General features: G+C 37.6%; 1 protein-coding gene across 3 annotated transcripts in view; it reads right to left on the reverse strand.

Annotated features, from left to right (window-relative positions):
• Positions 1–2,976: 2,976 nt before the first annotated feature.
• Positions 2,977–12,598, reverse strand: part of ITGB3 (integrin subunit beta 3) — a 72,595-nt gene continuing 62,973 nt past the window's right edge. The window contains exons 12-15 of one of the 3 annotated variants that reach the window (XM_034415988.3): positions 11,933–12,033; positions 8,250–8,369; positions 5,701–5,867; positions 2,977–4,228 (exon numbers count right to left, since the gene is read on the reverse strand). In XM_034415988.3, the coding sequence (XP_034271879.1) occupies positions 4,160–4,228; positions 5,701–5,867; positions 8,250–8,369; positions 11,933–12,033 (457 nt within the window). In that variant the 3' untranslated portion in view covers positions 2,977–4,159. The remainder of the gene's footprint in view (positions 4,229–5,700; positions 5,868–8,249; positions 8,370–11,932; positions 12,034–12,598) is intronic. The other 2 variants (XM_034415989.3, XR_015734211.1) reach the window with 2 other exon arrangements.

A 12,598-nucleotide genomic window follows, 5' to 3' on the forward strand; every position in this document is an offset into this window, starting at 1 on the left:
CGCAGAGGTCTCCAAACTTGGCAACTTTAAGACTTGTGGACTTCAAGTCCCAGAATTCCTCAGCCAGCCACACTGATTGAGCATTCTGTGACTTGAAGTCCACAAGTCTTAAAGTTGCCAAGTTTGGAGTCCCTTGTTCTAGAGGGAGAATAGGCGGGAAGAAGGCTAAATTGAAGCTCAATCCAGACAAGGCAGAGATATTGCCTATGTATGGCTCATCTGTCCAATTCAGTAGTGTCCATTCTGTTGTGGAAGGGGGTACATAGAGGATGCTAACACAAAATTAGCACCAGAAAATTAAGAGGCCTTGCTGAATGCTTAAGATGACCTTTCCTGGACAAAGGTAGCTGTATAACCATTGTTCATGCTCTGGTAAAGAAATGTAGAACTCATCTTGGGAAAAATCTGAAAGTGCTATTTGGGGAGGGCACAGGGAGGGGGAGGTGTAAGATGTTAACATACGCTTGAACAAATCCAGAGGTAGAAGGAAGCCTGAGAGACAAACTAATCCCATCCTGATTTTTGTTATTCTTAGTGCAAGATGAAATATGAAGAAAATGAAAAGGTTTTTTCCAAAATTGATGTCGAAGTATACCAGATCACAGGGATTCCAGAAATGCTGCCTTGTTGTTGTAGGATATGAGAGAACCTTAAAAGCTGCTCAATTTTTTCTGTGTCACATTTTTATAGTAAACAAAATCAAGGCATATTTAGAGTTTGTTTCTCATGCTTCCTTCAGTCCCTCCTTAACAGCTCACTCCCTATTGCACAACCCCCATGGTTCTCACTCCATCCTCAAGGCCAACCCTATGTTCCTTTACTGATAATCTCCCAGCTGGATTTCTGTAATGAATTAAACAAATAGGTCCTTAGGAAAATGATTTGGAAAGTTCAGCAGTTCACAATAGACAGATAGACCATTGGGTTTCACCAATCCAATAGTATTAGGCCAACTCTTTGGCATCTGTACAGGCTATCGGACCGGTTCCAAGCCTAATTTAAAATATGTGTTCAGTCTATGACACACAAATAACTTGGGCACAGGTCACTCAAAAGAACATCTCCTCAGATATTATCCTACTTTGACTCTGAAATGTTCAGCAGAGGCAATCATTCAATCTCCTCTTGAATGGTTACCAGAAAAGGGGGGGGTGCTTTTTGGTGATGACACCACTAGGAACCTTAGAAGTAAATGACTGCTGCTATTAATGATGATTTCATATTGAAAGTGCTATGCTATTCTCTGTGTTGATGTTTGTATTATTTAAATAATTTCTCCCTATGATTTGTATAGTTTTTATATTTTAACTGAACTAAAAGAGAACTATCATTTTAAAATAAAGCAAATACAATAAAAATAAAATTGAGAAAGATTAATTAGACAGGTCAAATAAATTAGTGAATTGAAACTCTTTATTTATGTGTGCCACAGGCACTCTTTTACTTACAGTATACAAATGGCCACACTGGCCTTACTTTTAACCAACACTACTCAAAATAATTCTGCCCTTCATTTTGATCTCAGTTCAGGAAAAAGCAGCCTCACTTCTTGGCCGCTTTCCTTTCCTTTCCTTTTTTTTTTTTTTTTTGAACAAACACAGTTAGGATTCCACAACTTTGAAAATGAGAATACATTGATTTTGGGATAAGGGAACTAGAAGAATGACTGTGGGATATCATAAAAGATATACCTCAAAGTTGGTTCAGTGCAAATCACCATTCCAGAGAAAGTCTTTTTATGAAAATCTTTCTAGTATTTCTAGTAACGAATTTGCTTTCAACACTTATTAATAGGAGAATGAAATCTTATTTTCTTAATTACAGAAGCAGCTATTTCTCATGGAAAGGTGCTACTCTTCAGCCAGAGAGATCCATAGATGCTACGTATATTTATAGGAAGTGTTAGAGCAGTAAAGGTGCTAATGCAGTTGCAGAAAACAAGAGAAAGGAAAGGCACATTTATATTATTCTGCTCCCAAGTTTCAATATGGCCATGAGTCTCTAGATGGAAAGAACTGCAAGATGAAAAGAGCTGTTGAAAGTCAGGTATGACAATACTTCATCCTACCAAATATCTTCCATTCTTTACCTATATTAGAGACTCTATGATACAAAAGACCCCAAGAATTTAGCCAGGTTTTTTCAGCAAATCCCCCCTTCTTCAGAAAACTTGAGGGAGAATTTTCTGGTCATCTAGGACACTCACCTAGGTGAGTATTGATTCCCTGAGTGAAAAGCAGGACCTGAGGAGAACGTATCCCAATGCTTTGGGTGAAGCATTGTTAAGCAAGTGGCAAATCCTACCTAATATGTCATTTACGGTACTGATGAGGAGATTTCTGGCTTTACATGATACATGATATGAATTTATGTAGCTACCTTGTATTGTACTGGTAGGCAGCAATGTTCAAAGGGCTCACTCTTGTTGGACAACAAATTTCTAGACTGACAGGCTGGTGATTAAATATGGGACCTCTGGTATCTAAAGCATATGTTCTGTGTCTGAGCTACATTTTCTTCCCAAACCTCCCCCATGAAGATCAAGTAGTTATATACTCATGCACTTAGGTGTTGATGTCCACACATTGCAGTTAGGATTTTAAAATTACAGTTTGTTGACTAGAATCTTAGGCTGTAAGATGTGAAAGGCCCTTTGGGCATCATCTAGTGCAACTCCCTATCCAGTGGTATTTCTATAGAAAAGACTAAATTACAGTATCCCATTTATATACAATATCAATACAGTGAATGAATTTGTACATGATGCTAAGCCAATAACAAAAATTCCACATTAGAACTTAACATCTGTGAACCCTACCAAGATACTAATGTTATGTGAAATATTATCTAGGAGGAATATAATCTGAACCAGAGACCTAGAAATATGTGAAGTCAGCATACAAAAGAGATTAATGCAGAGTGCTTTTTTTCTCATTAGAGAAAGCAAATAATCTATAAACACAAGGAACTCTTTCGTTCTAAAAATTAAAAGCAAGGAATTTATTATATCATAGTCTTGGGATAAGTGTAACAAAAAGAATAGTCTAACAATATTGGAACTCTGATGCAATATGTAAAACATTGGATTTGAAATGTATTTTTCTTTAAGCCTCCAATAGAACATGCCTTATTTCTGAATTCATTTGGAAGTTCAGGTTTGCAATTGCATTGACAGCAAAATAGAACTGGACAGGTTCCTAAATCTCACAATGAAGTCCTGTAGTCCAGGGGTGTCAAAATCTGGCCCGCGGGGCCGGCCTGGAAATAGCAAAAGACCAGTCCATGATGCCTCTGGCAGCCAAAATGGGGCATGGGGGGCCAGGTACAGTCCCCCCCAGCCCCATTTTGGCTGCCAGAGGCACTGCGGGCTGGTCCTTTGCCCCCCGCACCCTGTTTTGGCTGGCAGGGTGCTGCAGGAGGGGTCTGTCCTGTCTCCCCCCTTCCCCTGCCAGCCCATGGAGGAGAACTACAATGCTGATCCGGCCCTCGAAGAAATCCAGTTTGACACCCCTGCTGTACTCCCTTCCGCTAAGCTATGTTTATTAGGAGCAAGGATTTTTGAAAGAAACCTTGCTTCCTTGAATGTTCTATGTTAGACAGCAGTGTGCAAAGTGTAATGAAGGACTTTCAGCACACTATTCTCTTGGCCAACCCAACCAGTGTCTTGTATGTTTGGAAAGGTAAAAGAAAAGGGCAGTAGCAACAGCATGAGCAACCAGTTGAACCCCTGGAAACTTTGCCTAGATGAGGGACTTTGGGTTCAGCTTGCAATGGACTTAGATATCATGAAGCTCCTCTACCCCAAATTTCACTAATTCACATCTGAGTTAGATTATAAAGCTCAATAATCATGACCCCTGATTTTGTTCAGATAGAATCTTCTCTTAACTCTGGATTTATGCAGTGCTGTTCATACTGAAGAGCAAGTCCTGCTTTCTTCTTCAGTATACAAGTCCAGGCCGTAGCCTTGGGCAAGCTGAGGTAAAAAAGAAAGTCTTGAAAGAATCACAGTGCAGATACTTTCTTGTGACAGCAGAACAGTGAAGGCTCTTGAGCAATGGCTGTTTTCTTTTGTTTGTTTTTTAAAAAAAACCTCTCACACCCATAACAGAGACAGTTCTGTAAACATGAGTGGATAAGACCTTGGAAGACCATAATCTCATGAATTCCCACGGTATGTAATGTTGGTAAAGGTGGAAGTAGCTCCTTTGTACAGGGGATTGTTGGCCTAAAAGACAAAACAGATACATGGTGAAAAATATATACTTGGCAACTGATTTAACAGTTGCCAAGTCATCCTAGTAACTTAAAATAGGATTCTTTAACAGAGTGAGGTGATCCCTGGTGCTCTCAAAAGCCGTAACTCCAGAATTATTTAAGAAGTTGCAACAGGCACCTATTACCATATGTGGTGGACCTGCCCAATGGCGAAACAATATTGGCAAAAGATCAAAATACAAATAGAGGAAATAACACACCAAAAGATAGAATTAAGACCAGAAAGCTTCTTACTAGGCATAGTGAATGGATACTACAAAAAAGAAACAACATATTTAATTATACATATGATAACAGCAGCATGAATACTATATGCGCAACACTGGAAGAGTAGTGATATACCAACACCAGATAAAGTAATCAATAAAATTATGGAATGTGCGGAATTAGATAGACTCACAAAGGAATTACAAAATAGGGAAGAACATGACTTTTACTTAGTATGGGAAAAGTGGTATAGTTGGTTGAAAGATAGGAAAGAGATGAAGCAATAGGAAGTAAACAAAATGACCAAATATAATATGATGGAAACAAAGAACAGACATAGGTCAACAAAGATCAATAGTAGATAGACAAAAGGAAATGACCAAATAAGGAAGAGTCAAAATAGAAAGAGAAATGTATATTACAGTTGTGACAAACTGGACATGTATTGAAATGGATGTTTATATGTTTTTATGTTTTGTACGTTTCATTGTTCTGTTTAGTTTGTACTTATAAATAAAAATTTAAATAATAATAAAAAAAAGAAGCAGAATGCAAATAGGATGCAAAAATGAATCAAAGATGGACAGACATTAAGGGTGAGAAGTATGTTTGATGCAGAGGCATATTTCAAGGTAGAGACAACCTGTGATTACAGAATGTTTATAAATGTCTATATATTTTGCCCCCGTTTTGTTGCATGTTTGACACAAACAGATGCAAACTTTTTTCCTGGAAATGTATTGTTCAGCTATTTGTTCAGTTTATATAAATAAACTATAATTCTGCTTAAAAAAAAGAAGAAGAAGTTGCAACAGGCATATAGGTCCATGGTGAAATCATGTATCTGATAAAAAGATGTAAAAAAATGGTATTGCTCCATAGTGTGCGTGTGCGTGTGTGTGTGTGTGTGTGTGTTTTCATAATCACTTCTGTGCAACCATTAACAAATAAAGCAAAGGAGAGGGCAGAAAATGCTGATGCAATGACATTCAGGCATCAGGGTTTTTTTCAACAACATACTATTGAGAGAATGCTAACAATACAACCTCAAGATACAATAAAACTGATATATATTGCAGTATGGATGATTCGGAATCAGCAATGGGTTGCTATGTCAGGGAAATAAAAAAAATAAGTCATTGCAACCTTCCCTCCACTTAGGATGAAGCAAAATATTTGCTCTCTGTCTCCTTACACTCTTCTGATATATCTTACCGTGTCCCATCTAGCCCTGGCACGCTCTTCTTCAAATTTGGCAAATTCTCGTCTGTCATGGATGGTAATAAGCAGTTTCCAGATGAGCAAAGCAGCCAAGCCAATAAGTAAGATGGCTCCAGTTACGGAAAGGAGAACTACCAAGACATCAGGTCCTTTGGGACAATCTGTAGAAAACATTTTGTATCATAAAACAGAATTGCAAAGCTATAAATTACCCCCCCCCGACCATTACATTCTTAACTTTAGTTCACCTAAAGATATGCATACATCCATTTGATCAAGCTGCTGTACCAAAGGAAATCCTGACTGAGGAGCAGCAATCAAAGATTACTGTTAGATTTATAAGCATATAACTAGTCAGAAACTACTAGAAGACTTCTTCTGCAAGCATCTTTTGGAGCGCTTGTTCTCTAATTCTGTGCCATGAATACCTGACACATAATTGTTATGGTGGGAAAGATGGATGTTTTGTAGCAAGAATGAACCATTTATAAAAACTCTTTGTACTCACCTTACATGTCAGACTTTCCTTCATGCTAAGTGGTGGCTAACAGGAATAAATAACCCATCAATGGTTTTCAAATAGCTGCACAATTATTCAGGAGTTAGCCTGATGCATGATTTAAATATATCAGTTCTAACATCTTTTTTTACAAAATCTTATTCTAGAGCCATCTGCTCTTCAGCCTAAAGGGAGTACAGTAGTTTGACAAAACGAAAGTATGTCTTTGATCTGATCCTCTAAACATAGTGGGAGAAAACATCCAATTTTGATATTAACAAACTCTTTTTGACAGCAAAGTCAATACAATAGAAAAAAATATGTCCAAGATGACAGCAGCGCATAGTTCCTGTGAGAATTTAAAGCGGAATTAGGGAAATCATTTACTTTCAATGACCCAGGAAAGTTGCAGGTTCCAACAGCTTATCCTATCAAACAAGTTTTGACAAATCAATTTCTTCCATCATTTCATTTCCAGAAATTTTTCTACTTTCTGAAATATCTCCAACCCTCCTAACTACATCATTCTTTTTAATATTCACTTAAGGGGAAGAGAGGTTTAAAGGTCCCAGGCAATGATAGGAAGCATGGCAGCTTTTGTGGTTTCCCCATGAGGTATTAGCTGGATTCAAATTGCTGTCCGAGGAGGTCTGGCTAAGCTCCTTCAGAATCTGCCTGAGACTCCATCGTTGTCAACCTTTTAAGTGCAGTCTGAGTCATCGGCCAAGTTAATACCATGTGGTGAGGGTATATCATTTATTCCATGCTTTTGGCAACTAATGAAAGCTTTATCACCCTCTTTGGGCTTAGAACACACTCTTTGAAGGTTTCTAGTGTGCCCTTCATGCTCACAAGCACGCAGAAAGAGATTTTGTCTTATTGGAGTTTATGGCAGAGTCAGTGTCTGTGGTCCTGTTTGCTCATCTCTCAGCAAGCAGAGACAGGACTCGCATTTAGTCATAAATCAAATATCAAAGCAGACAAATCCAGCAGCTGGGTTAAAAAAATATTTCCATCCATGAATGACGGATGATGTTTTTAATTCTGAACTGAAAGTTGCTGGATTGAATCACTGCTCTTTAGTCAGAACTATATTCATGTTGAACTAAATTAATGTTGCAATAAGAAATACAGAATACTGCCATCTTTATGAACTATTGAAATCAGATATACCGCTTAGGTAAATTTTGTTTAAAACATCTGATAATTCAGATTTTTTTCCCAATATGAGTTCAGGTTGGAGAATGAGTTTGCCTCACTGTCATTGACCTACCTTGCTGTCCTAGGCTAAGGGGAAATAGGATCTTCCCAAAAATTCTAGCGATGATCTCTTTCTGAATTGATTGGCCACAATTAATGATGATTGGATCTGTCTCCTCCTAATCCTTTTGTTCTGCATATGTTAATCCATGAACCATTTATTGTTTTCACATGATTATGTACCTTGTCAAAAAAAAGTAATCTGAATGGAAAATTGTGAGTTTACTAATTTCTAATGAGATAGCAAGGATCTTTCCTCCCCACCTTTTGAAGGAAAAAGGCGGGAGAAAACTCATTTTATAAAGAAATAACCTCCCATTTTTAGATGCCTTTTTTTTTTTCATCTCTAAAAATCTCTGAAGTCCCTGCTCCAGTGAAAATGGTGATGGGGCTGGTGAAAGTTGGGGCTGGAAAAAGGAAAGTAGGATGTCAACTAGCTCTTATCTTATTATAATATGAACCACTTTTGGGTTTTGTATTCATGTTGAGCTTGTACAGTTATGTTCATAATTGGTTTTAAAGGTATTTAATATACTGAAACCAAGGTATTTCATCCCATGTCTCAGTTAGAATCTGGGTTTTTCCATAGCCATATATTGTTCTCAAATAAAGTTCCTCTAAGCATGAATTTAAGAACCTCACTTGTCACTGTAATCATCTCTCTCATACATTCCAAATTAATATGAAATACCAAGCTGAGTTCTGGCATTCCACATCCTGCAAGTATCAACAAGTATCAACAAATCCAAAATGAAGACTTATTTTAGTGGCCCTTGGCCCTCACCTGGTTCCTCAATAACATAGAGGATAGATTTGCCACTGGAGTCCTCATAATATTGGAAGTACACTACACAGTCATTCTCATCCTTGTATGTACAATTCACAGCATCTTTCCCCTTGTCTCCTGCAGAAGAGGACAAAGGAAAGAACATTTAGTTCCCTGACACTATTCAAGAAATTGTTAGCATTTAGATCTAGATATGTCACTAGGGGTGTTAAAGAAATAAGGTGACTCTGACACATCTCACCATCTATGTATGTAAAGACTGTTTTGCCAGACATGTGTCAATTATCATTGATCCATGTGGCACATCACATTTTGTATCTGCTATTCTCAAAAGAAGTGTGAAAATATAGAAGAATTTCTTTTAAACCCCTTCTCAAGTTGCAGATCTTCAGCCATCATTCACTTCTCCCAAAATGATGGGCCCATTAGGATGCTTCTCCTATAGGCCAATTAAATCCAAATTCCTGGGTGCTATTGGAATAGTCGACATTATTGGTACTAACATCAAAGTTCCAGTTTTGCTGCAAAATATGAAGCTGACTTAATAGGATCAGCCTGAATGTCATCTTCTGTTCTGCAAAGCTAGGCTAGCTTTCTGGTTTTCCAATAAGCAGACTGAAAATGAAAGAAGTTAAGAGTAGAGCAAAATTCTCAGGAAATTATATTCATTATATAGTCTACTTTCCAGCAACAATAATTGTGGATGCTTCACCAACATCCTTTCATCCTTATACAGTAATATTTTTAACAGTGTTTTCTCAATAATTCTGGCCTTACTCTGGGTAAATAGAGTAAGGCATTATTAAAAAACTTTCAGTAAGTGGGCAGTGATATATCTGAAGAAGAAAAATTCATGCATATTTGCCATAAGCAAAATCTTACACCATTATTTATTTAATCCAGGAATATGTCCAGAACACAAACATTTCACTCTTTGTGGGGTTATTTTATTCTTGATTGCTGCAGCACTGTGGCCTAATTCCTGACTTTTAAAACCTTTCCTGACTAATTACATGTAGCTGAAGGGGACTGATTGACTGCTTCCAACAGGCAGTTAAAATGCCTGTAAATTTACTTCTTGAAACAGCCTCCTTTTATTTTAATCTCTATCAGCTAATTTGTACTATTTTATTTTTAGTAGGCTTCTCAGACATTTTATTGTAGATTACTAGACCATTTATCTGGATCCATTACCAGTTGGTTTCAGGCTGGATTCTAGCATGGAAGTTGCTGGAGTTGTCCTAATGAATAACCTTTTGTTGGAAGATAACAACGAATGTATTTGGATGGGTGCCAGTTCCATTTCCAGGCTCCTACGTACTGCCCTAGTATTCAGTCATTGGATTTTAGGTGGTTCTGGTTTATGGCTGCTGCGTTTTAATGCCAAGACAGCCTGTAATAAAGCCTATTCACAACTTAATCATGGAAGGGAGCAAACCTGATATGTTCCATCAAGATTTGTTTGTTGGGCATGGGGAGTTGGGACATTCTTCTCTGAAATATGCCCACCTAGTTTTGGGTCTGGCATCAGCCATTGTCAGCTTTGAGGGGCAGATCAGACAGGAAACACAGTAAGATGAGCTAGTTATATTTTATTGTAAAGCTATATTAACAGAATCTTGCAAGACCGAAAGTACATCCCCCACTTCCATGCCTACGGAGTGTGAATTCAACCAAACACAGAGAAAAGTCTTTTACTGATTGTTTCATGGCAATGGAAATATTGAAACTAAATATTTCTTCACCTTATTGTTTTCACATATTACCAGCTGGTGACCTTATTTAAGTGACTAACTTATCGCTAGGGAGGGAGGGAGTAGGAAGCACCTGCATTATGTATCTATTCCAGGCATTATTCAGATAAAGTGGCTTTGAGAGTTAGGAAACCTATTAATCAATCAAATAAATAAATAAATTGGGGAGCCATCACTCCCAGTCAACTCTGTCCATCTCATGAGGCTGCACAAGGTTGGCATGCTCTGATTCCCTCTCTGACCTAGGAGGCATGCTTTCTCTGCTGTGGCACCTGATCTTTGGAATGAGCTTCACCCAGGGTTCTAATAGTCCTGAGTCTTTTGGCCTTCGGCATTGCTGTAAAGACCTGGCTCTCCTGTGCATTTGGGTCAGGATAGTAGATGAAACTGTTCTATAATGTGTATGCATATTTTTATTGTTGGCTTCAATTAGAGGTTTATGTTTTTGATTTTGTTGGTTTGGGGTAGGTTATCACTGTATTTATTCTTTTTTTTAAAAAAAGAAGTATCTTTTGTATGTCACCCAGAGCCACAAATTATGAGAAAGGCAGCATTATAAATATTTTGATTCTTTTTTAAAAAAATAATAACTGGCATCAGCTTGGTTTTCAGTAATCTCTGATACTATATATTATGTTCTCTTTCTGGATAGATTCTGGAGATGGAAATTGATGGAATAGTGATTCTTAACTAACTATGAAGTCCGAAGATAAAAGGCTACAAGATCCTTTATTTAATTTTTTTTTAAAAATTCTTATTTCTGATGCAATTTAACATCTATAGGAGGAATTGATGTGACATCACTGTTCTACTTTTCCTTAATTATGAACAAGAAAGGAAGATATGCTGATGATAGTTTTCTAATATTAAAAAAAGAAATAGTTGCCAAAAACAAGCTACATATGCAAAATGCCCCTCCTTCATGAAAAAGACAAACCTCCTTCCCTATTATGTAAAAAAGCAAAGGGAAACAGAGTTCTGCTGAGATAGTTTGTCTATTTATAGGTGTCTCCTTTAAAATAGAGTTCTTGCTTGAATTCTTGTGTTAAAACCTTAATGGGTTTTTGATAATGATGAATACTCTGAGATTAACTACTTCCAGTCCACATTGCAAAGACCAAAAGTCTAATATACTATAATTTTGAAATGGAATTACACGCACACATGTATAATTCCATATGTGTGTGTGTGTGTGTGTGTGTATGTGTGTGTGTGTGTGTGTAGATATATAGATAAATATAGATATAATCTTCATAAGGCAGAAGCCCTGAATAGGCATAGTTTATTGTTTGGGTAGATGGTGCTGAAACTATGTTCAACACCACAGGCAGTCCTCAACGTACAACCACAACTGAGGTAAAACTTCCATTGTCAAGCAATGTGATTTTTAAGTGAGTACTCATGTGACCATGCCTGATTTTAAAACCTTTTTTTGCCATGGTGGTTAAACTAATAACTTGGTTGTTAAGCAAGTCTGGCTCCCTCCATTGACTTTGCTTGTGGGAAGCTATCTGGGAAAGTAAAAAATGGCAATCATGGGATCTTGGGACACCGCGACCCCATAAATACATGCCACTTGCCAAGCACCTGAATTGCGCTCATATGACCATGTGTCAGTTGTAAGTCCAAAGGCAGGTCGTAACTCACTTTTTTCAGCCTCATTGTAACTTTGCACAGTGGCTAAACAAATGTTTGTAAGTCGCAGACTTCCTATATCTCAAGCAGGCAATATTCACAACTTAACCTTGGTTTTGTCATTGGAGATCTAAATGCTCTCCAAGGTACGAGTGCCTTCCTTTAACTTAGCAACTGAATCATCTGGAAAGTTTCTAAGTCAGAAAAGGGAGGAGGAGGAAGAGGAAAAAAATTTAGGAGAAAACAACGTTTTTTTTTTAAAAAAAAAAACCTGCCATAGTTTTTACATACCAAGTTCCTGCACCAACTCAATCTCATCCCGGCAATTGCGGTTGCAGGTGTCTTGGTCTATCAGGATTCCTCTCTCAAACTTCTTGCATTCCACACATTCCCTGTGCAGAAGAAAGAGTCATGAGCAAGGAGAACAGGGAGCAATAGCAATTATTGCTGCCATGTCCCATCCCTATAAAACCTGGAATTTGATGACTTCTCTCTAGTCTAGGTCTCCTCCTGCTCTCACAACTCTATGATGTCTTACTCTGTTACCTGTTAGTTTCTTGGTTGCATATGACTAGATGGGGCATGCATTTTATTTTATTGAGGATGCACTCTTCATTTGAAGGGCTACTTAATCAAACCTGGTTAAAGAACATTTTGAAAGAACATAAGAAATCTGTGTATTACATCTCAATAGCATTTGCACGGCAGTAACCACAATTTCCCTCTTTCTCAGTATGGTTAGATACAGCTATAGTACAGTTAAGTTATTACTTCTAAATGTGCACCATATATATAGTCCAAATTGTTGTTGCTGCTGCTGCTGTTGTTCCATGAGTCCTAGGCTCTTGGTTAGAATCACTGAAAGTAACCCAATTGAAAAATTGTGATATCCAATGCAATAGTTACAGTAATTAAAATACAGTAGAGTTCCTGCCATACTTGACTTACTTGCCTCAT

The sequence above is a fragment of the Pantherophis guttatus genome, chromosome 4 (assembly GCF_059756535.1).
Source record: "Pantherophis guttatus breed Tessera chromosome 4, ASM5975653v1, whole genome shotgun sequence".
Taxonomy (NCBI): Eukaryota; Metazoa; Chordata; class Lepidosauria; order Squamata; family Colubridae; genus Pantherophis; species Pantherophis guttatus.